Source organism: Poecile atricapillus, chromosome 5 (genome assembly GCF_030490865.1).
Source record: "Poecile atricapillus isolate bPoeAtr1 chromosome 5, bPoeAtr1.hap1, whole genome shotgun sequence".
Lineage (NCBI taxonomy): Eukaryota > Metazoa > Chordata > Aves > Passeriformes > Paridae > Poecile > Poecile atricapillus.
Window position 1 is genome coordinate 18,345,673 of NC_081253.1, and position 25,567 is coordinate 18,371,239.

At 37.9% G+C, this 25,567-nt stretch overlaps 2 protein-coding genes across 11 annotated transcripts in view; both read left to right on the forward strand.

Annotated features, from left to right (window-relative positions):
* Window positions 1-12,232, forward strand: part of LOC131579516 (sodium channel protein type 2 subunit alpha) — a 55,070-nt gene extending 42,838 nt beyond the window's left edge. For 8 of the 9 annotated variants that reach the window (XM_058839564.1, XM_058839565.1, XM_058839570.1 and 5 more), the window contains exons 20-26: window positions 47-169; window positions 4,563-4,844; window positions 5,385-5,438; window positions 6,499-6,636; window positions 7,258-7,362; window positions 7,527-7,797; window positions 8,902-10,097. In XM_058839564.1, the coding sequence (XP_058695547.1) occupies window positions 47-169; window positions 4,563-4,844; window positions 5,385-5,438; window positions 6,499-6,636; window positions 7,258-7,362; window positions 7,527-7,797; window positions 8,902-10,097 (2,169 nt within the window). Of the gene's footprint in view, window positions 1-46; window positions 170-4,562; window positions 4,845-5,384; window positions 5,439-6,498; window positions 6,637-7,257; window positions 7,363-7,526; window positions 7,798-8,901 lie in introns of all 9 variants that reach the window. The other variant, XM_058839563.1, reaches the window with a different exon arrangement.
* Window positions 12,233-13,728: 1,496 nt separating this feature from the next.
* Window positions 13,729-25,567, forward strand: part of CSRNP3 (cysteine and serine rich nuclear protein 3) — a 91,841-nt gene continuing 80,002 nt past the window's right edge. For both annotated transcript variants that reach the window (XM_058840485.1, XM_058840486.1), the window contains exon 1: window positions 13,729-14,084. The gene's annotated coding sequence lies outside the window, so the exon portion shown is untranslated. The remainder of the gene's footprint in view (window positions 14,085-25,567) is intronic.

The window sequence follows — 25,567 nt, forward strand, 5'->3', positions numbered from 1 at the left end:
GAATATAAAGATGAATGAGCAATATTGCCTTTCTGTTTTTGTGTAGGTCTCTTTGGTTAGCTTAACAGCTAATGCCTTGGGCTACTCAGAACTTGGTGCGATTAAATCCCTTAGGACACTAAGAGCTTTGAGACCTCTGAGAGCCTTGTCGCGATTTGAAGGGATGAGGGTAAGACAACGTGAAAGAATCCAAAATAATGCATGCATCCACAGAAACAATGCATGCAGAATAATCAACGACCAATCCATGCAGAAATGCTACACTACCATCCTATATATTTTGCATTTATCACTAACATATAAGCAAAAGGCTTCATCTGCTTATATGAATTCATGTGCACATATTCATATTGCACATATTGTTACACATAATGAGGCTCCTTGGCCTTTCACCATTTTTCATATTTTCATGGAGGGCCCAAGGATTTATCAACTGCATGGATCTCTGCAATATTACTGAATTTATCCTATACAAACACATCCTGCTATAGTCAAAACAGTTTAAAAAAACTCTAATACTTTCTCTTAAAAGTGTGCACATGTGTATTTTATACCAGTTTAGACTATCATACATAGTCTATATCTTTTAACATAGTATTCTGTATGTATAAATTGGGAATGTCTTTTAGAACTAAAAGTTTTGTAATTAATTTGTATTATAATAAGTAAATTTGCTCTATTAAAATACCTTTTCTCTTTCATATTAGAACCATTGCTTTCTGTTTAAGAAAACTTTTCTAGCATGTCAGAGATAGAGCTGGCTTTATGATTCTGGTTGCGTACTGCTTTCCATATTGATTGGAAAATGTTGATTTTGATATATGGAGCACTAAACAGCCTGAAAACATTGAAGACTAATGTGAAAATAGATTAGACTTTTGCTGGTATATTTGAGAAGTTACTGTCCCCAGCTGTTCATTATCACTGTATCAGTTACCACAGCTGAGACCCTAAGCTGCCCAACAGGGCACATTCAGTCTCAGTGCAAAGTCAAAGTGGTTGGTTTAAACCACTTCTTTAGTGCACCGAAATGGAAAAAGACCCAATGTACTCTGCTATGACTTGAACACTCTAGAAATGTTTCTCCCAGGAGTAGTAGTGAACAACCAGATATGGTAGATATTTCTAGCTCCAGCCACAGGAAGATGTCTGGTTTACACCTTCAGGGTCCATCTGTCTCTCTTGGACATACTGCCATAGTGGGCATCAGCAGATGCACCTGAACTGGAACCCTACTGGCATAATTAAAAGGGATCCTTGTGTGAGCTCCCTCCTGTGATCACTATTCTTTGGCACCCCAGGTGATAAGCTGATTAGCTAATTTGTAAGTCAACTACAAATTGGTGACCTTCTGAAGAAAATGTCATGCTCTCTGTGTGTGGAAAGTAAGAGAAGAGACTTCAACCAAAAAGGAAATGGGCTTTGATGAAATGTTATAAATTCAAACAGGAAATAGCATTTCTTTGCCTTCAAAAATCTCTAGACTTTTACTAAAGCAAATTTTAAAATTTGGGATGTTTATATCAGAGGTAAGGCCTTTCTAAAGCATCAGTATTATCTTACTAAAACCACATTAACTGTTGGGGTTTTTTTGTTATGACAATGATTAGCAAAACAAAAAACCCAAATAAAAATATTTCAAATTTTATGTAAAATTGCTTAAGTGGAAGTTTATTGTTGCAAGGAAAAAACCAATAACCTTGTCATGAAGGTTTATGAATAATTGTCAATCCCATGACTTCCATGTTGGTGTAAATTTTACCTATGGATTTGATCCTGATCTGCCAACTGTATCTCTTTGTACAATACCCAGATGAGGAAAATATTTATGAATTTAGGAAAAAAACCCAATAAAAAGTAGTAAATGAAGTTAGATTATGTAAGACTAGAAATGTGACCTATCATTTCACTAGTTAGGCAATTAGCCATTGAAATAGTCCAATGGATGTAAGGAATTTTGAAGTAATTAATTCCAAATTTAGTGTCTTTAAAGATACAGTAGCTCAAGTTGATGAAGACATTAGTATAAGAACATTTTAAGGTCTGATACATGGAAATTCAAGATGTCTGTCCATAACATATTAATTCCATTGGTTTTTATCATGTATGAACTGAAAATATGACAATACAGTACAATGCATATATTTGCATAGACATTTAAATTTGCTTCCGTTGAGCATTATACTTCCATATAAAAGCAGGAAATTCTGTTCAATACATATAAAATTTTTAACTCACTGTACCATTCTCTAGGATCTGGACTTATGCCTGCTCAACTAGTATCTAATAGAAAAAAATTGCCCCTATGAAAAAGTGGGGTTTTTTTTTCCCTGCATCTTCCCACCACTGTCATTGCTAGGAAAGTTATACTTTAACTTACACTTTTATTAAAATAGCCTGTGGGAATATAATTAATCTGTCCATGCTCTGTCCCAAGCAGTATCACTCAGTGCTATATGATGCTAGGCACTAATACCTTTTTCTTTCAACTACAAAACAAGGACTTTGATGTCTTCCTTATGCTTCCCCTGCTTTCATTTGCTGTCAGGCCTAGCCCCCTTTTCTCACACCCTTACTACCAGTGGAAGCTGGAAGGTTTGGGATCAGTGTTTCCAGTGATGCTCAACCATATGTTTTGAGTGTCTTCAAATTATTCGTAACACAAGCTGGTTCTCTATAGCTTCGGGACTCAGACTAATACCAGACAAAGTAGGTCAGCTGTAGAAATCCAGCAATTAAAGAAAGAACATGACTGGACCTGCAGCTGCAGCAGAAAGAGGAACAGAATTCTTGGGTGTACTGAGACTGAAAGCTTGAGGACAAATATTTTCACTTCATTAACTATCTCTTTATATCTCAAGAATTGTTCCTGATGGATGATATTTTTACATTTAAGAAATCTACTTACATTTGCTGAGTGGAAGAATTGAGATAACTTTAAATTTTATCAAACTAATATATTTGGAAAATATTCCCAAATTGGGAAAAAATTATCTTGCCATTTATTATTCCAAAATTCTGTAAAAATAATTTGATTTAACATATGTGGAGAAAAAGGTACAAACAAACTAAAAAGCATGGAAGACTTGGACTTCATGCACCATTCTGTGCTTTTACAGAGTCATAGAGTAGCTTACACTGAAAGCAACTTCATTTGATCCAGTTCCTAAATTAAAATATAACAAGAATTTCACTGAAGTCCTACAGGCTCTCAAATGTTGTCCAAAGTAGGTATCACCCAAAAGAGCTGGTATTTTGGTAGGAATGGGGCCCTGAAAGTAAAACAGGAATTTATCCTTTTCTTCAGCCCAGTTCTTTATAGTACGTGAGGGTGGTTCATCACTTATCTAATATTCAAAGGGTTTATTTTTTGGATGACTAATTTTATAATTCATTGCTGCTATGGATGATACTATATAGTTGCAGATATTACTGTTATGCCAAAATACTTCACAGACCTTCACTACATATTTATAGTTCAAACAGAAAAAACAAGTTTATTATGCTAGAGAATCTGCCCTAGTATTTACATCATATAAACTAAATTATTATAAAAAAGGTATCAAAGTAATAGCTAGTGTTTTGCATTTAAAAAATAAGCAAACTTTACTTTTAAGGATCTCATTCAGTTGTTTTGGCAAAGTTGGTGGCAGTGGTCTCTACTTAAAAAATTTTATATTCTTAGAGTTATTTGCAGAGAGAATTAAAATAGGAATTAACTAATTTAGCATCATCAATTCCATCATTAAATTAGTAATTCTCATTCATAATGGACCTACTTTCTCCCAAATTTTATTTTTCTTAGTGTTTTGTTTTCATTCGGGCATGTTTTAATTGTTGCTCATCAACACATATGAACTCATTTTCACATTTTTCTTTCCTGAAGCCTGATTTTTCCCAAAATTCAGTTGGGAATTAAATCAAGTCTCTTTTTCAAGAGACTTCTTTATCTGCCAGTTTCCTGAACACTAACAACTCTGATGTGTTCAGATACTCGGTAGTTTTCCTGGTTTGAACATTTCTACTTTTCTGATTCTATATGTAAACATCCAAAGGAATATGCATACATCACTGGCTTTTATTTTCAAAAAGACTCAAAGTTAATTTCAATTAGAAATATGCTCAGTAATAGATTTGAACTTGGATTTGTTTATCCAGTAAACATGTAATATTAAAAATTCGGTTTTTTTGATTCAATCAGTGATTACATAGATTATTTGCAGCCATACATTAAGTAAATATTCTAGAAAGTACAGATAAATACTTATTTTTCCTTTTTTTTTTTTTTTTTTTTTTTTTTAGTTTGTTTTACTGGTTCTTATTTTACCCATTCTTTAAAGCTACCACTTCCTACTACTTGTATTTTTTCCTGCTAATTAAGTTTGGCATTTTATCTTTTCTCTATACTGCTTTTCTGACTTGTTACTCTCAACAACTGAAGTGTAACACAGACATTAGAATTATAATAGCATGTTACATTTGAGAGAGGCTGATGAAGCATTTGTAAGATCCTGGTGCTTGTGTTCTTACAGTGTCTCTCTTTGATTTCATTTATATCCCAGGTTGTGGTGAATGCCCTGTTAGGAGCGATTCCATCTATTATGAATGTGCTTCTTGTTTGCCTTATATTCTGGCTGATATTTAGTATCATGGGAGTAAATCTATTTGCTGGAAAGTTTTACTACTGTGTTAACACTACAACTGATGAGAGATTTGATATCAGCCAAATTAACAACTTTAGTCAATGCGAGGAGCTCATACAAAACAATGAAACTGCCAGGTGGAAGAATGTGAAGGTTAACTTTGACAACGTAGGCCTTGGTTACCTTTCTCTGCTCCAAGTGGTAAGTCACCACTCCTTAATTTCTATTTCTCTTTCTATATCTCTATTGTTTACTTGTAAAAGTAAAAAGTTTTTTACTTTTGTTTTTTTATTTTAGAATTTTAGTCTCTCAATTATTAGTTTGAATTATGAAGTGTGGGATAAATCCATGACTACAGAAATAACACAAAGCCTAGAGAATATACTGACTATGAAAAAAATTGTAATTCAAATCTGATACACCTTAGATGTATTGAATCTGTATCAAGTAAACCCCGAATGCTCATGCACAGTAAAAATAATCTTTACATCAGATGATATTGATAATAGACAAAAGTTCTTAATGGATGCTGTGTCCTCTATATTCAGATATTAGAACCGGCTTGCAATTCTTGTACATGAATAAAACATACAATAGAAGGCAAGAGTCGGCTAATAGGATTACACTCTGCTGATTTTTATGATGAGTGCTAAAGACACTTAGTCTTCAGCTCCTAAAAAATGCTTCTGACAAGCTGTTTTCCAGGAAATTGTGACCTAAACACCTGTGTTCTTTTTATAGGCTACATTTAAAGGATGGATGGATATCATGTATGCAGCAGTGGATTCTCGTAATGTAAGTACAGTCCCTTGACTCCATTTGTTTTGATTGTATGAGCTCAAAGATTTGAGAATGTAATTTCAACATCTTTCAGAAATTACAGTAAAAATGAAAGAACAAAGAGTTACTATAATTTTGTAGTTAAAGAAAATGGAAACCATGGGAAAAATACAAGAAATGTGGAAAGCAGAGGAGCAGTCCTAGAGGATTCCATGTTCTCTATGCTACAAATCAAAATTCCTTAACCCTACAACACACCTATTGCCATGAAATACCTTTTCCTCCTCTCATTTTGCATTAAGCCAGTCTTTATATTTGGCAACAGACACCGATATAGAGGGGTTTTTTTTTTGCAATACTGATCTTATTTATACTTAAGATTTTCATTGTGCTTTGCAAGGTGCCTGACTCCTTTCTTTAGGGCACAGTGTTTATTTTTAGTTAGACCTGTGTGTTTTCTTAGTGTGTTTTCTTACCCTTTTGCCTGCACTTTGTTCACTTGGTGCAAGTTTTCCTCTAGGTCTAAGTAATCAATTGAATAAACTATACTGGTAAAGCTCCATCTTGTTTTGGTAAGCTGCAATCACAGCAGGCCTGCTGTAGTATAGTGAAAGTGGATAGCTATACCAAGAAAATATGCTTATTCTAAACATGGTTTGGATGCCTCTCTTCCATAATCCCGTGAGGTTTCCTAAGTGCCTGTAGCAGTGAAATCTCCACAAGGCCACAACAACAGCCTCCCACAAGATTTACAGAAAATTATGCAAATGTAAAACTTGGTGTTTCTGGCTGTCTGTACACTCAGGTGGAACTTTGCAAGTTTAAACCAATTGTGTTTTCAGTATTTATTCTACATTTGTACAGGCTAGTTACATTTTCAAAAGTGAAATATCAGGTTTGATAGCAAAGCCTTTTTTCAAGAATGTAACTTCTTGTAGATTGAAAATCACTGGAATATATGTCAGGATTTGACCATAAGAACCAAAGGTCACAATGACAGAGCCCTGAATTCTATCCAGCAGATATTTTGTGTTCACTGTTAAACTAATGTGCAGTTTCTGTGCCTTTTTTGCAGGTTTTGGATCAGCCGAAGTATGAAGATAACCTGTACATGTATCTTTACTTTGTCATCTTTATCATCTTTGGATCATTTTTTACCTTGAACCTTTTTATTGGTGTCATCATAGACAATTTCAACCAGCAGAAAAAGAAGATAAGTACTTCATTGTTATTCTGAAAAGAACATGAAATATTCTTATTTTTGGTCAACTGATGACAACTTTATTCATAAGATTTTTTTATAATAAATTAGTTAAGAGTGCTGCATAGTAAATACGTTAAATTATCAAAGCTTGAGGTCTGGCTTGATGAGGGTTTGATGGACAAATGACAATCTATGACTCTCCATGGTTAGGGAAATACTCAATATCATCTTTGTAAAGACGTGGATTTGAGACAGAAGCTGTAATTGACTCATAAAAGACTAACCACTGAAATAGCTAAATGTAGCTATAAAAACTCTTTGCTCTACTACCTTCATGTCACAGAGTTCAGCAGTATAGATTTCCAAATTTTGATAAAAAACATTGTATTATCTTTATTTGTACCCTCTTTAGTCTTTGGGTTTTGTCAACACTCCCTGAAAACGTATCAGTGTTCCAGCTGCTGAACTCAACACATTCCAAAGCTTAGTATTTAATACAAAAATCATAAAGGAGGATTTTTTATGTCTGTTCCTACAGATGAGAATGAGAGCAAGAGTGATCATTAGTATTATTTATAAATAATCAATAAATATACATGATTTTAACCAGTTTTTGTCTCTTGGGTTTACTTTGGAGGTCAAGACATTTTTATGACAGAAGAACAGAAGAAATACTACAATGCAATGAAAAAATTGGGTTCAAAGAAACCACAAAAGCCTATACCTCGACCAGCAGTAAGAATAAAAATATTTTCTGTTATTTTTAAATATATTTAAAAATAGTATTTTTTTATTATGCCTTAGGCTGAAATAAATTGTAAGCTAAAAAAAAAAGTGATATAAGAAAATACTTATTAATCTGAAATACCTTTTTTTCTTTCTTTCTTCTGCTACAACAGAACAAATTCCAAGGCATGGTCTTTGATTTTGTAACAAAACAAGCATTTGATATCAGTATCATGATACTTATCTGCCTTAACATGGTCACAATGATGGTCGAAACAGATGATCAAAGTGAAGATATGGAAAACATTTTATATTGGATTAACCTGGTGTTTATTGTACTTTTCACTGGAGAATTTGTCCTGAAATTGATTTCACTTCGTCATTACTACTTTACTATAGGTTGGAATATTTTTGATTTTGTGGTTGTGATTCTCTCCATAGTAGGTAAGAGCAAATAATTTTTATGAAATGTCTAATTCTGTGAAAATGGAAATATATTTGGTGTGTAAAATTGAATTATATTTTGGTTCAACTTTATTACTAGAAAGTCTTATCCATAGGATAGCTGAAAAGTATGGTAAGAATTTTTTTAGCAAGAGGTTTCACACACCTCCATTTTTTTATTGGCTGAAATTAGATCTTTATTCCAAAATCAGTAGAGTTTCTGACTCATACATGAAAGGCAACTTTGATACAAAGTTACAGTGAGAGTTGCAGGTGAAAGATTCCAGACATCCAAAATGCAAGAACAAAATCTGTGTGGAACAGTTATGAGGGTAGGATGCATGCACCAGACAGCAGGGTTAAACCATTTGCTTACTCCAATTTTGTTTGATCCTGGGAGGCTTTGTGCCTGAGGTGGAGTGAGCACTGGAGAATCAGAGCTGAAGCACATGTGGTAACAAATAATGACTACACTTTGCTTTGTCTAGAGCAGCAAACTTGAAAGAACTTGAGTAAAAATTGTGTTATTTTAACTTTTAAGTACTCCTTAATATGCAAATCAGTTTTTCTATTTTTGTATCAAAAAAGTTATTTTTCTGCTTTGAGGCATAATACATAATACAATGCTCAATTCTTTCATTCTTCTGTGAATTATAACAAACCTTTTATCAGTTTGTTTATGTTCAGAATTTCTGTGTCATTAGTAATAAACCTGTGTTCATGTTATTTTATGTATGATTAAGAAGTCACAGTTCTCTTCAAATATACATAATTTTTTGAATAACCTAACTTGATTACATGGAATTTTAATCCTACTGTGAATATGATTTTTCTTCAGATTAACTAAGATTATTTTTGCTACTGTTAAACAAAAGGGTATTCCTCTGACCTCAATATTTGCTAATATATATACTCTAGTTACCAGTTTGTCCTAAAAAAGTATACTAAACACAAAGGTTTTATAAAAAAAGCCAAATGGCTAATTCCTAAAAATCTGTTTAAGTATCCTACTCTTCCTAAAGTTCTACAATCCTTGTAGAATGCATCTTTTGCAATGGTTTTTAAATGTAAAAAATTTTACTGATTTAACTTGGTTTTTCCTAGGCATGTTCTTAGCTGAGATGATTGAGAAGTACTTTGTGTCACCCACTTTGTTCAGAGTCATCCGGCTTGCCAGAATCGGTCGAATCCTGCGCCTCATTAAAGGCGCTAAGGGAATCCGCACTCTGCTTTTTGCTTTGATGATGTCTCTTCCTGCTCTGTTCAACATTGGGCTGCTGCTTTTCCTGGTCATGTTCATCTACGCCATATTTGGCATGTCCAACTTTGCCTATGTCAAGAGGGAAGTTGGGATTGATGACATGTTCAATTTTGAAACGTTTGGCAACAGCATGATCTGCCTGTTTCAGATCACCACATCCGCGGGCTGGGATGGTTTGCTCGCCCCAATCCTTAACAGTGGGGAGCCAGACTGTGACCCCCATAAAGATCATCCAGGGAGCTCTGTGAAAGGTGACTGTGGCAACCCTTCTGTTGGGATTTTCTTCTTTGTCAGTTACATTATCATTTCCTTCCTGGTAGTGGTGAACATGTACATTGCTGTGATTTTGGAGAACTTCAGTGTTGCTACTGAAGAAAGTGCTGAACCCTTGAGTGAGGATGACTTTGAGATGTTTTATGAAGTCTGGGAGAAGTTTGATCCTGATGCAACACAATTCATAGAGTTCAGTAAATTATCCGATTTTGCAGCTTCATTAGATCCACCTCTTCTCATAGCAAAACCAAACAAAGTCCAGCTTATTGCAATGGATCTGCCCATGGTGAGCGGTGACCGAATTCACTGCCTTGACATCTTGTTTGCTTTCACAAAGCGTGTGCTGGGGGAAAGTGGGGAGATGGATGCCCTCAGAATACAGATGGAAGATCGGTTTATGGCAGCCAATCCTTCTAAAGTCTCCTATGAACCAATTACAACCACACTGAAACGAAAGCAGGAGGAGGTGTCTGCTGTCATCATTCAGCGTGCTTACAGACGTCACCTTTTAAGGCAAAAAGTCAAAAAAGTATCATGTATATTTAGTCAGGATAAAGGTAAAGAGGAAGATGATCTGCCCACGAAAGAAGATATGATTATGGATAAACTAAATGAGAACTCCACTCCAGAAAAAACAGATATGACACCATCCACAACCTCCCCACCTTCTTACGACAGTGTGACAAAGCCAGACAAGGATAAATATGAAAAAGACAAATCAGAAAAAGAAGATAAAGGTAAAGACAGCAGGGAAAGTAAAAAGTAACATAGAACGCTGTTTGTAATAAACTGTTTACAGCCTGAAAAAGTATGTATTTGTGTCAACAGGACTCCTGTAGGAGGTACATGCCAAACTGTCAGTTTTTACATATATAGATATATATATATAATTATATATATATAAGGTCAGTGCCTATAGCAAGACAGTGACCCCTTGTCATCAAACTGCAACTCTGTAAAACAGGGTAACATCTTGACAGGAGGTTGTTGTTTTTAGTACCAGCTGACACTGCTGAAGAGATGATAAAATGGCCAACCAGACTGTAGGGACCAGTTAAAAAAAAAAGGTGCAAACCTATGAATCTCTGTGTTTAACATGAAACACACAGTACAAAAATTGTATCCACTGTTAGCATTTCAACAGTCACATTTGCCATATTTTTACAAAAATCAGTGTTGGTGAACTTATCATTTTTTAATTCACAGGTTGTTTACTATTATATGTGACTATTTTTGTAAATGGGTTTTATGTTGGGGAAGGGGGTATGAGGACCAGGTGTTCTACTCTCGGATTCTCTATAATGTACAGACAGAAGTGATTTGCATGAAGGCATGCTGCACTTGTAGTTCATGCATGGGAAAACATGACGTCGCACAAAGCAGCAGTCTGACTACTTCCATGTTTCAGGGTGGCTCTGTATGTTGAGGTGCTTAATAACAGTATCCATCTAGTATCTCATCCAGACAAATCTTAATGTGCCTGTAAAGTCCCATAGAGTCTACAATAATAGAACAGATGTTTTATTTTTTCATGAGTCATTTAACAATAGTTAAACAATCTCTGCATAAAAATTCTACCAAGGGACATAGAGTCCACTTCTAAGTATTCTTCTGCGGAAAACAGTTTACCTGACCTTGGGAAATTGAGTTTACCAAAAACCTGCAAAACATAAGGATTATGAAGTTGTTCTGCTTCACCCTGCAGTATCATTTAGCCATCTTCTGCTCTCAGCAAGGTTGACATTGTATGTGTTGATTAAAAAAGTACCCTCTATGTAAATAGTTATTTTATCCCGTGGTGCATGTTTGAGCAAACAAATAATGACGTGCACAATATTTATTGCATCAAATATGTACCACAGTAAGTGTAATTTGCAAGTTCTCAACAGCTAATATGAAGTATTCTGTACCATTATAGATAGTTTGGAAGCTATCACTGATGCATGTTTATCTTGCCTTTGCTGCTGTAATTTTACTCCTTCCACTGTTAAGAGTCTAATATGGGAAGCCATAGCTCAGTGGTTAAGTGAAATAAATTGCTCAATTGGTCATCATTCTTTCACGACATCAAGCAATAGTTTGCAGTTATTTAAGAGCTTCTTGCTTTGCATTCTGAAATTTTAAGTGACTACTGTACAGTGCATAGTCAGACTGTACAGGATATGTTGCAAACTGCTTAATCTGTTGAAAACTACATGGATAGAATTTTCTAAGAAAATATAAATACTGTAAAAAATACCATTTTATTTTATTTTTCAGCGTTTTGTACATAAAATAAGAAATGAGAATTATCTTCAGGTTGATGTTACTGTCACTTTTATTACTTTCTATCCATAGCACTTTTTAATTCAAGAACTTCACAAAATAAGAAACAAAGGAAAGAATGGGGTAGCTTTAGGTTTCTGCTTTTTTATTAGTACTGTATTTTTGCACACATTTTAATGTTAAATAAGTTTCAAACTGAGTCCAAAATGCACTTGCTTCCAAATAGATATAACTTGTAATTGAAATGTGGTGGGGAGGATTTGTTTAAAATTCTAGCACTGCCTGCATCAGAAGTTTCAAGGTAGTCTTTTTATTCATGAAATCTTTACCAGTGTTTGTTTACATGGCCTATTCTTATTCTTGTTGATTCATGCTGCACTAGAACTGTTCTAAATATGATATGGGATCCACAATGTTTTTTTTTCCACAGGAATTAAATAGAAAACTTGTATAATTGATCACATCAGGACATTTTGTGTTTCTTACACAAGCAAAAATTCGATGTTGACTCCTCCTTTTACAAAAATATTGACTTGTGTGTCGGTGAACTGCATGCAGGAAAATGCTATTACCATAAAGAACAGTAAACCACATTACAGTTGAGCCAAAAGAATAAAGACTTCATTTTTTATTGTATTTAATGGTTTTGTCTTAATTTTTTTTTCCCCCACTAAAAACTATTGGATATCAAGAGGTGCTATGAAAATAAAATATGAATATATAAAATTTTAGAAATAGATCTGTGAAAAGTAAAAAAAAAAAAGGAAAAAAATGGAAGCTGTATGCTTTCCGAAAGATCTAAACATGATTTGCACTTACACTCTTAAGGGTATTAATCCTACTTAGGATCCTGGTAGGATAGTGTCTAAGAGCTCATGATACTTCAGTCTCTTTTTCATATCAGGTATTCTGAGACAACTCAAAAAACAGACATTAAAGAAAGTCTCTAGCTACCAAGGCTACAATATATGTATCATTTAAATTATATTTTACATTTGAAGTGAAGAATTGTCTTTGTCTTACAGAGCAAAAAATATTTATCTCATTATTTTCTAAGTATAATTTATTATTTTATGCTAAGACATGAGACCCAAATTTTTAGGTAGCAATCATATTTGAGTGCTATTTCTAAAAAGTACTTTTCTCTGTTGTAAATTTAAAGTAATGCCATGCAGGTTACACTGAACAAATTAAAAGCACAAACTCTTAATAATAATCATAGATGCACAGATATGTATTCTACATCAGATCCTCTGAAGAGTATTGGTAAAACCAGATGTAGCCAGGGATCTCTGTGATACGGAACTCCGAGCTTTGGGTGTGCACCCCAGGAGAAACGCTTGCAATGGATCGGTAGGATAGCATATGCTTTTCCTCTGCTCTCTCCACCATTTTCAGCCACTGATGCTCTGTTGAGGTTGTTTAAAAATGAGTGTTGCTACTCTCATGCGGTGAGCTCTTAGGCTGCAGTGTTTCAGTTAAGATTTTTCACCTCAGCTTTAAAAAAACCAATTGTCAGGGCAGGATTTGAGATAGGGAGAGATGAGAGAATCCAACATCCAAAAAATCCAAAATCCAGAAAGTGTAATTAAAGAACAAGTTTCATGTTAGTTTGGTTGGTTTTGCGGAGCGAAAAGTCCTGAAAAAATTGCAGGTACATAAGTAATATATTTGTCTGACTTAGGCTGAAGATAATCAGTATGTGTCTGAGAGGGGTTTGTGCTTACTAGAAGGCTAGCACAAAGAAAGAAATTATTAAATGCCTCAAACAACAAGCAGCTGTGGTTTTGCTTGGGTACCCCTTCCTTTGTTGTTTGTTTCGTAAACAAATCTGTAGCTGTACTGGAAACACCCGTGACAGACACACGGGACACCTGGGATGCTCAGGCGTGTCCCCGCAGCATCCCCGCGGGCTGTGCGTGCGCCTCGGAGCGCTCGCTGCTGTCCCGGCCGCGCCCGCAGCGCAGGTGAGGGGCGCGGGCAGGGCGCGACCGCTCCCCGGGCACCGGCAGCCCCGGGCGGGAGGCGGGGGCCGAGCAGCTCCCCAGGGCGGTCCAGGGAGGGCGGAGCGGCCCGCGGGAGCCGCTCGGGGTCACCCCGCCCCGGAGCTGCGGAAGCGCCGCTCGCCGCTCAGTGCCGGCGATGGAGGGCGGGGGCTCGGCGTCCCTGCTGGCGGCGGCTGGCGGCGCGGGGCCGGCCGGCGGGCCTGGGAGGCGCCAGGAAGCGCAGGAGCACCGGTGCCTCAGGTGAGGGCCCGCAGGCGCAGTGCGCGTTCGCAAGCGCAGAGGCGGCTCTGGAGCCCGGCGCTCCCGCTGCCAGCCCAGGAACCGGGAGATCTGGGTGAGAAGAACAAACCCCGCTGGCATCTGCGTTTGTGGTCACCCAGAGAGAGCGGCTGTCCCCAAACCGGAGACTTACTGGATCCTCGCCTGTAAGACCGCCTGTCTCTCCTGGCGTTTGGGACACCTGAGGCGTAAAGGGATGAGAGGTAAGGTGGCCTGCGGCACCCCTTTGGGGCTCCCTGGGTTTTGGCTGTCCCTCGGTGCTGCCACTTCCATTCGCAGCTCGGCTCGGAGCTCCCGGTGTGTGTGGGTCTGCCCGGGCGGGCCTCGCTGGGCCGGGGGTGCCGGCACACAGCGCCCGGGCCCGGCCGCCTCGCTGCGCGGAGGGCACGGACAGAGCTGCGATAGCCCCAGCTGTCCCCGGCACAGCGAATAATGGGAAACGGCTCAGGGGATTTCTGTGTAATCTGTGATTCTGGATGGGTCCTGTGGTGCCGCAAGACTCTGCTAGTCCTGTGTGAGAAACTGTGTTCTATACCAACTCAGCACAGCGAACTCTGGAGCAGCGAGATACCTCCGGTTCATTCTTTGTCTAAAACATCTGGTCTAAGTGGACAGGAAGACGAACAGTTGCGAGAGGCAGTGGCTGACCCAGGCCAGTAGAGCTAAATAATAAACAGATTGCTTCAGGCTGCAAAACATGCTCAGTTTCCCATGTTCTTTCACACTTAATGGGTGATTAACCATGAAGTTAAACCCACCATATATTGCAGTGTTCTGAATGAGGATATGTTTTACTAGGAAAAGACGGCTATCAAAAGTCTGCCACAAAAGATTTCACATCTGTGTTAGTCACCTTTATTTTATCAGCGTGCAAATTGGAGATTGGATTTTTGCGTAGTGTATGTGGAAAGAACAAAGCTCCAAGGGATTTGTAAATTTCAGTATGTTTACCCCGAAAAGTGGCAGCGTAAATAAAGACCCAAGGGCAGAGGTGCTGGAGTGACATATGCTAGGACGATTCCAGAACAACTTATGTGCTTTTTAGTCTTGTCAGAGGAAAGCAGACTAAAGTAGTCTCTAAAATACAGGTTTTAAAAATTGATTATAAGGAAAAGTCTGCCCCTTTTGTATGCCTGTTCTTATCTGTGGCTATTGTTTCAATATGTTATTTTCGTGTTTATTGTTTGAACAGTAGATCAGGTTAGCTCAGCAACATCCCTTACTGGTCACTAAAAATCTCATCATAATTTGTTTTAGAGAATGCAGTTAAACGCAGCAAAATGAGAAAATGTGGATAGTTTGTGACTAAGCATACGTTAAAGTGTTCTTACACATCAGAAAGCTTTTTAGGTCTATTTAGCTTTTACTATGAAATAAATAGAACTTTCTGCAATATGTGGTAGAAGTTTGGTTGAACCTTGGGAAATCTGTATTTTGAGTTAGGAAGTATTATATGGAATATAAAACCACTTGTATGTAGACTGGTTTCTTCACTCTGTGAGGCCCCTTACTTGTGTAATAGTCTGAAAAGCGTTTGCAGCATGCACTGTTATCTTGTTGTGAATTTATTTTTGTAACAGGTTGTGTGTCTTAGTATTTAGATTTTGTGTCTGTGAGGTTGTTCTAATGACAATTTAAAATTATTTCCTGCCTCTGTGATTGCATTACAATGGCTGTGGAGGGAATAAGCAATAAGCAACTGCAGGAGGTTGTAATGTGTGTTTCAACACACATTCACTATTGTAAATTGTTGTATTTTGGAAACAAATGGCCTTGTAGAGACGCTACAGATCAGCAGACAGCCTTGTTTGGCACTTGTCACACTGGCAGCACAGCTTGCTGTAACCACAGACAGATGTTGCTGCACGGATGTACTACATCAGTCTGTTTGTTCAAAGTGAAGGGGAGTGAATGGAGCTGAACTGTGGTTTGGTTTACTTTCTGTAGGAGAATATTCTACAGGTGGTTGATAGTGATGGTTGATGGTTTTGGTTTAACCCCAGCTGGCAACTAAATGCTGCACAGCTGTTTGCTCACTCCAACAGTGGGATAGGGGAGAATCAGAAGGTAAAAGTTAGAAGACTTGTGGATGAGGTGAAGGCAGTTCAGTAGGTAAAGGAAAAGCTGTGCACACAAACAAAGCCACACAAGGCACTCATCCACCATTCCCCTGGACAGGCTGGTGTTCAGCATCTCCAGGACAGCCAGGGCTCCACCACACCTAGCGGTGCCTTGGAAAGACAAACACTGTCACTTCAGACATCCCCCCTTCCCCTTTCTTCCCCCAGGTTTGTATGCTGAGCGTGACACTCTGTGCTGTGGGATGTCCCTGGGGACAGCTGGGGGCAGCTGTCCTGGCTGTGTCCCCTCCCAGCTCCTTGTGCACCTCCGTTCTCCTCACTGGTAGGGCCGTGTGGGTGCAGGAAAGGCCTTGACTGTGTGTGAGCACATGGTAAAAACATCCTGGAATTACCAGCACTGTGTCCAGCACAAATCCAAAGCACAGCACCATACAAGCTGCTATGAAGAAATTTAACTCTCTCCCACCCAAACCCAGCACACTAGTTTAGAGAAATGTTGAACCAGAGAATAAGAAGGTTTGAATGCTTGTAAAGGCCCCAAGCAACTTGCTTGATGTGCCATTGAAAAGGGCTTACACTTGTTCATGTTCTCTAAGTTAGACCTACAGGAAAGGTACTGACAAGGTATTCTCAAGACATCAAAACAACAAAAAGAAGTTTATTGGCAACTTTAGAAAATCAAAAAAACTTTGAAAAGGGTTTAATGTGGCATTCAGTCAACATAAAACACTTCTCAAAGCATTAACTTGGCCCATTCAATTTAGCAAACTCTAAGCCAGTTCAGTTTTAAGTTCTCAAAAATTCCAAGAAGAGGGAATTAGAAGAAAGAAAGACAGAAAAGATACAGAAAAGGACACATATCAGTACCAACTCCTGGATTCCAGTGGTATTCAGATAAAAATTCCAAGAGGAAGTAGGGTCAAAACATCTGATTGCTTTGTGTTTGGCCTTAAATACCCCTTGGCCTTCCTGGGCCCTTCCCCTAGGTGGGACTTCTGGTCATTTGGCCCCTTAGGAGCTGGGTTAGGGGCTCCAGAGGTGGGGTGTGGAGTATTGCCTCCCCTGTGCCAGGAGTTGGCAGCCACAGCAGGGCTGGGATACAGGCTCCAAGCATGGAGCAGGGCACTGCCTCACCAGGGCGAGGCCTGACCTGCCCCTGCCCCCTCACACATGCACTCCAGAGTGTCTCTAGACATCAGTCTTTCCAGTCTCTCACAGATGTCTCTGGCAGTGAAGACATCTTCCTAATGTGTGTATGAAAGGAATAAAAATAGAGCATTTGTGTTAAAGGAAAAAGGATTCATCAAATAGATGAAGTGTTAAGTGAAGAACTGATATGTGCATGTAAAATGATCTAGAAGATTTAATATTTTCCTTTGTTTTTTGCTGTTTCTAGTATGCATCATTGTACTGATTCTAAAAGCTTGTCAAGTGAATAATGCCACGCCATTCTGGAAGTAAAATTTTACCTTTTAAAGGTTTTCTTATTAAACTGGTTGACTTTGTTGTAAATTGCTTGACTTCTTGAGGTCAGTTTAAGTACTTTTGCAGACCTTAATAAAGATGCAGGTATTGCTGCTCTTCATCTCCTCATCCTGTTTGCTCTATGGATGGCTTTGACAGGTAAAAAAAGCCTGTTGCACTTCCCATTTCCCAGGCCATTTCTCCATTGAGAATGCCTTCCATTACTCTCAATATCCTCAGTTACTTGATGTTATATCCTCAGATTGTTACAAGCACTTTGCAAGACCTGTGCAGTTCTGTGCCAGAGTATGCAGGCTAGGTCAAAAAGGAAAGTGGGCATGGCCAAAATGGAGATAGCTGCTGTTATCTGCCCTCCAGGGAGGGGGATGAAGTGAAAGTAATCCAAACTAATTGGTTTCAGTGATAATATATTCTGTATAACGTGCTGTCTGATAAACAAGTGCTGTTAGAACAGATAAAAAGAATGTATTTCATAATTAATGGTTCTACAAAGCTATCTGGAACCATGAGCCAGTCTACAGATAAGACTTGTACCTAGTTTCCTGGCATTCTGTTTGAATTAGTCATAATCTGATACTTCAGTAGTTATAATGTTAAAAGTTATTTTAAATATATATGAGACTGCTTTGACATATGAAAGCAGTTTTTGTAGGTAACTGTTTTGCAAAACTGTTTTCTTCAGAGTTCTCTCCAACTTCATTGTTGTGTCACAAATAAGCGTATGTGATCTAAAGGTCACACCATTTTAGTGCAGTACTTATCACGTGATGTTCTCAAGACATTTTGTATCATACACATATTTGACAGGAAAATAAATCTACTGCCTCAATAAGATTATAATGGGGTGCTGAAGGGGTTCTGTTTGAAAGTATGAATTCCATGTTATTACATGGATCCTTTGATCAGCCTGTTGGGTTTTTTTATTCACACTTCTGCAAACTGTTTGTGTTCAAGTGGGAACTGCATGACTCTGGGTTTGACAATGCTTTTTCACTTTGCTTTGAAGTGCCAACAGCTTTCTCAAAAGGCATGATGTTCTATTTTAGTAATCAAGCACTGTTTTTTGTTACCTGGTGAGAACAGATGCAAAGGGCAAATTATATTTGAACTACTGTTTTATGTAATAGCATTAGGAGTCTTCCTTTATATAGTTTGTCTTATGCAGTATTTTTTTCTGTGTGTGTGTGTACTTTAGTCTTTTGTCTCTTCTGTTTTTTTGAGATCTGTTTGCTCAGTCCCTCTACACAAAGTACAGTAATGTAAATCACTAATGTACACTTTGTACCAAATATATCTGGAAATGACACATATGGTAGTAGGTATTTTTGCACTGGATGTAGCAGATATGAATTACAAATTTACCTCATTTTGTATGAACAATGTCTATATGTATGATCAGGTTTTAGTGAAAATTTGCAAAGTATTTGGAAATAGGAAGAAGGATTTGGAGGTAAGATTTGAGGCAGCATTTTGTTTTCGGGTTGAAAATGCTCAAGCATTTTTTATACAAAATCCTGGACTGTTGGTCATTTCACAGCAGACTTGTTTCTGTTATAGCCTTGCTATGTCACAACTGGCTTCTTTTGCAGTTCCCATGGCAACAAGGATTTTTGAACTGCAAAGCAGGATACTGGTTTGAGGTGGTATAAATATTCTTTATTACAAAAGAAATTCTGATCATTGAAAGCTGATCAGGCACTCTGCTGTTCCCCCTCAGGTTCCTCCCCTTAATCATCTGTGTTTTGACCATGTGTTTGCACCTAAATGTGAATTCCTATTTGACAAGAACAATTACGTGTTCTTATTTTAAACATAATATACGGAATTATGAAAAAAATTTCAAGCCTTACTGTTGTGATAGCGTAGAAAAAACCATACTGTCTTCCAGATGCAGTCTCTACAAGCAGGAGAGCGCTGTATATACCTAGAAATTTGAACGTTTATGCATTTGTGAACATTTGTATATGCTTATAAAAAGTAAGGAGAGTTTAGTTGATCAGGATTTGCCATGCTTCTGCTAATGTTTACTTTGGCTTGAACTTGTTTACAAGATCCATTCAAAAAATATTTACTTCTTCAACAGATTTACACTAGATTTTTTAAGTGAAGGATCTCAAAATACTGCACCTGATTCGCAAACTATAATTTAGTAACAGTGGCAATAATTTTCTGTGTTTTTCAGTGTCTGTCCCTCATCATCTCAGATGAGCACAAGTGGTATGGGATGTTCAGGGTGTATCCTCAGCCAAGTAAAGCTATAAGATAAGCCTTGATAGAGTAACTCTGCTTGGGTCATTTTGTCTAAATTAGATAGGTTTTCTGTGTTGTTGTTTTTCCTTCTGAGCACTCATTCCAAAGTAAGAAGCCAGTAATTTAGATGTGTCAAGTTCCTGCCTCACTAAAAAAAGCCCCCACAGTTTAGTTTGGGTTGTTTTGTTTTGTAACTGGTAAAAAAAAAAAAAAAGGAATTATACAGCTGCTGAAATAAACATTGCAGGTAAGCTAGATAATTTAATGTTGAATAGTACATCTAAGAAATTTATCCTCAAGACATGTCATGGGTAATTTAGAGATGTATTAAACGAGTTTGGAAAATAAAGGCAGCTGCCAATGGCCTGCTGATCTTCATGGCTTGGGTTGGGAGACCTCTGTTTCCCCCTGCCACTGTCACCACACACAGATACAGGATTATGAAATCATGAAAAGAAAAAGACACCGCTTTGACCTCTACAACTGGAGCTACTCATCCAAAGACAAGCAGTTCTGCTGGAGGAGAATCATACAGGAAAGAGCAACTCAGTATTTAGTAATAACTTCATCCAAATGTTCAAGACTTTTCACCAGTGCTAGCACCTGTATGCTTTATAGCTGTAACAAAATATCTTGCATATACATGAGAGAGAAATTGAGCCTAGCGCCCAGAGCCAAGTATGAATACCCTGGATACACATAATATTTTTTCAAGTGAAACTAGAAGTTCTGGAATGACTAATTTTTTTCTTCTACCTTCCACCAAAGTAAATTCAGAGTTAATATTGGAAAAAATGCTTACAGGTGGCAGAGGTATATAATTCATAATGCTCTATGTGATTCTGGAACATTCTGTTTGGAAATTCAAGAAACTGAAGCTGTAAAAACTGGAATTTTGGACATGGGTCTGAAAAGATTTATGGTGATGGATGGCATCTGGCAGTGTATTGCATTGCCCCTCCTCCCCTGCCTACAACCTCAACTCACTTGTAAGAGCTTGAAGGCTTATTTTGGCGTTTGTTTTTCTGGCTTTGCTTGCAATACTAGGCAGTGCAGTTTTTCACTGAATAATTTGTCCAGTGCTCCCTGAGAATTCAAGAGAACAGAGAATTGCTGCCTTGGGTTTTAGGCTGAAGAAATCCAGAAAGTTTGGGAAAAGGGATCCCTTAAATGCAATTAAAGAGTAAGAGGAGTTGAGTAACAATGTCAGGAACTCTTTTTTCTGGTGAGGATGTGAGGTTGGTGATTCTGCATGAAGCTCGATGAATGGGTTTAACAGCTAGCTTCTGCATCTCTGTTGAGACACATTAGGAGTGACAATGTGATGACATAATCACTGACCCCAGATTGTTCTCGGCTATAAATCCTCCGGTTGCAGTCTCCACTGTTTCTCTGCATGTGCCGTTCACGTTTAAGGGCTTTTCAGATCATCTCCAGCACCATCTGCTGCATAATGGAAAGAAAACAATTGTGCTGTGTGTGGAGCCAGCTGACTCCCTGAGTAGAGCTGGGGGTTTGCAAAATCCATCTCATCTTGAAGAACTTGTCTGTCTGCTTGTTCTCGCTGCCATACTGAGCGCTTGTCACTAGGCTGCCATTATGCATGAAAAATAAAACAAAGTAGGGACTCATTTACAGGGACATGCATGGTTTTGAGCTTTATGTGTCTTCTCATGCTCGTGTACAAGGAATATCGAACATCCTGATATCCCCTAATTGGAACAAGGGAAACGTTGCATTTGAAGCATCTTGTCAGTATGAGTGTGCTGGTAACACTTGTGCACCGGCGATGGGGAGATAACCAACAGGATTAACTGCAAGCGTTCACTAGGTGTCAGTGCCTGATTGCGCCGAACTGATGTTCTTGCTGAGTTCTTTGATTGTGGTACCTCCCTTATGAAGAGGGATTTTAAAGAAAATTCCCACTTCTGTTTCCAGAATGCAATGTGGATTACATTTAAGAATAACTAATGAATAAAAGTAATTACTTCAGTCTTTTTTTTTTAAAGAACAGTCTGATAAAAATGCTGATATTAAAATAAAATTACTACTATGTTTTGTGCTTAATGAAGATAATTTAAAGACTTAGAATAGCTCCTGACTTGATCACTATCAGGTTTTCTTGTCAGCATCTGGTATATTACTACTGAAACACTCTACTTGTACTACTGCTGATCCTGGGTGTGACCTAAATTCTTGTTATTTTGTAGAAAAATTGTAGTTTTTATAGTGATATGTTATCTGTAAAATGAATGCATTCACTTAATTATTATCAAAACTATTGTTTTCCTTAAGAGATGTTAAAGATCAAATCTGAAAATGTCAGTCAAAGAGGAGGAAAGCCTCATGAATATAGCTGAAACTGCCTGGTTTTCTGTTCTCTTATAATATTGTACCCCTAAAATGAAATGTAATGTTTATTAGAATATATTGAATTGCTTGCATCTCATTATTAAATTTTTAAAAAAGATGCACTACAAAAATTGATTAAAATCCATTTTTAAAACAGATTGAAATTTATATTTAGTCTAGTTTTAGTGATAAATTATTAGGGAACTCATCTTTCCAATCTATATAGAGTGATCATCATTCATCTAGAAATTTAAATTGTTCCAAAATGGGTATTTTTTGTGTTGCTTGTGAAAGTGTTTGGTGAGAACTGTACAGTAGTAGGTTAAAACAGCAAAGAGTCATTCATGTGATATATGAAAATATTTGAAATGGCTTTCCTGTATCTTCCAGTTTATATTGAACTTTTCCTATTATATTTTAATCCATAACATTGAGTGGGTGATACCCTTTACCCTTTTAATCTGTTTACAAGTGAGGCCTTTTTTAGAACTGTTCCAGGTTACCCTCTGGGAAGTGCCAATGGTCACGCTAATTAGATAAGTTAACTTGGTTAGAAAGACAATTTTTTGACTTGCGCTGTACACTCTAATTCTACATATTCAGGAGGTAGCAGAGATACTGAAGGGATTGTCTAATGGCCAGCCTTCAGTGCTTTCCCTATTTGATATAGCTGAATAAGGGTTCCATCTTTGGTGCCATCTTTGTTTCATCACACCACCTACCTGTGAGATAAGGAATCATGTGATCATCAAAGGCAGATTTCTTCTGCCCCAGAGTTCCTCCAGTTACATTTAAGCACTGCATCTCTCATCATGGGACAAAGCTACCTAACTGGACAGGTTTTTCAGACAATTTTTGCTTGAGTTTGTATAAGAAGATCTGTAAGGGACACAGTAGGAAGACTTTGGAGACCATTGTCTCCACCTCTCCCTTGCCGACACACTGAATATAAACACTTATTCTAAATAAAGGATAGCTTGAATGACTTCTCATTGCATATGACTGATTTTTTATGTCTGAACACTGAAGGAAAGCCTGTTCTCCAGCTTCTATTGCTCATTAACTTCACCAGAAATTATTATCTGTTCACAATGATGCAAAATAAAGCAGACTCTGTCACTGCTTTGAAAATCGTTCCTAGCCTAAGGCTTAACAATTTGTGTAAGAAGTGAGGCTTTTTTGGTTTTAATGACAACTTTGGGATTCTTCCAGAACCTCTCTTCAGAAGCTGATCTGTGTGAAAAGAGCTTTCTCTGCCCAATGACAATTTTTTTTTTTTGTCATTCCTTGTTTGACATGTCATGAGAAAGCTGTTGTTTTAGGTTGCAATGCAGGATGTAAGTGAAAGTATGTATTCTATTGCTATCTGTTATAACCAGGTAGGGCAGTGTTCTTTATCCTTTCTACAACCCATTCTCCCTCCAGGGGGAGGATCTTCTGTTGATGGGCCATTGAGCCTCACTGCAAGACTATTAAAATGTCATCATCCTATTGTGAGATGCTCCACTCAGGGGGAGGAGCCAAGCATTCCTACCTGGATATTACTGAGACTCGAGACACCACAGCCAGCCTTTCTCCACCAGATTCCCAGAGGAAGACCACACCCATCTACACCACCACCGGACCTCCAGAGGAAAACGTCACCCTTCTACAGGATCGCTGCTTCAACAGAACCACATCTGCCACTCCAGGTGGACTGCAGCCACCATTTAATCAGACTGCTACCAACACCCAGACCAACAGGGTGTCAGGGTATATTGTGACTGTCAGTGGTTTGGGGTTTTTTTTGTACTACTGCATTTGTATTTAAATTTTTCTGGTAAAGAACTATTATTCGTATTCTCAATATCTTTGCCTGAGAGCCCCTTAATTTCAAAACTGCAATAATTTGGAGGGACAAGGTTTACACTTTCCATTTCAAGGGAGGCTCCTGCCTTCCTTAGCAGACATCTGTCTTTCAAATCAGAACAGCTCTTTAAATTAGTTCCTGGTTGTTGTTTTTGACTACCTTGCTTTTCGCTGCCAACCCTGATGTCCTCTTGATATGGCTCCTTCAAAGTTTGTGATTCTGCTAAGCGTTTTCTTGCAGGCCTGCTGCTGCAATGACGGTGATTAAAACAGCATTTGCAAGTCAGGAAATCCACTTGATGTCTGCAGCTACAACTTTTAAAGTAATGCTTACTGTGTTTTTAACATAGCCAGTAGAACTTGTGTCTGCAAAACATGTAAAGAGAAATTCAGTCATCCTGCATTTCACTGGGGCTTCCACCTTGCTGGAATGAATATACTAGCACTGTAGGATATCTGAATTTGTAAGCTTTAGAGTACAGTCAGCTCTGTGCACTGGAAATCCAAAGCATTGATCTCTTTTCTACGGGTGAACTCTTAATGTAATTGGATTTTCTCTTCTACTAGTGGTAGACTTATACTCGTTTATTGCAGTTGAGAGCAGCTCCTAAGAAAATGAGAGACTTGGATACTGTTTCTTCTTGGCCTGAAAGTGTTGAAATTGACACCTGCATCTTTCAGAGATACAACGTAATGAACAAGCTAGAAAATAACATTGGGAGGGTAGTGCTAAGCAAAGGCCTGCCTTTGACCAACCTCTTGGTTGATATTGGATGGAATGGGGCATGACGCTCTAATATTGGATCACCCACTTGTGTGTAAGAATAGCTGGGCTTTCTTGTTCACAAGATTGATTTGGAAATAGGGACTAGACTCTTGTTCCCTGCCAAGTGGGTGTTCTCTTCTAGAATGCTTTTGCAGATCTGTATGTGAAGACCCAGGCTGATTTTTGCAGGGCACTGCTTTCTTCGGTGCAGCTGAAATTTCTGTCACTTGGGGAATGAGGACATTTTAATTTATGAGCAATATTATGTACATTTTGAATTCCACCGTGGGTATGATGGAGCAAAAAGGTAAATAATGACCTTTCATTTTGCAAGGGGACAAATTAGACACACTCTGAATTTCTGAAAAAGCAACTGGTCTTTCATATAATTTTTCCCTACTTTTTTCTAACAGCTCTGCCACTTAGAAGCTTTAAATTTGCTTACTGTTCATGCAATAGCTTAACTTAATGCCCTACTCATTATCTTTTGTGATTAAAGATCTTTAATCTTTGTGATGCATTACTTTTTACGTTTGTTTCATGTACAATGGTGATTTTTCTTTAAAGAGCCAGTTACGTTATGAAAAACAAACACATTAGGACAAAACCATACATGGAACAGGCACGAGAATGGCCCCAAGGAAGTGGTTGTATTGAAAGGCTGGTTGTACTGGTTAGTCATATGTCCATGTGAACTGGGCATGATTTCCTTGGGTCTCTTTCTTTGTCTCTTTTGGTGAGCTATGCATCAGCAGTACTGGGGGAAAAACAGTGAGTATTATCAGTAGCAACAGTGCATGGCTCTTCTTAGAAGTATGCATGGGGTAAAGGATGAGCTCCTTCTGTCAGTTCTGGAATTAAATTTTGCGCGTGTATTTAAAAATGTAGTACTTTTATTGGTATA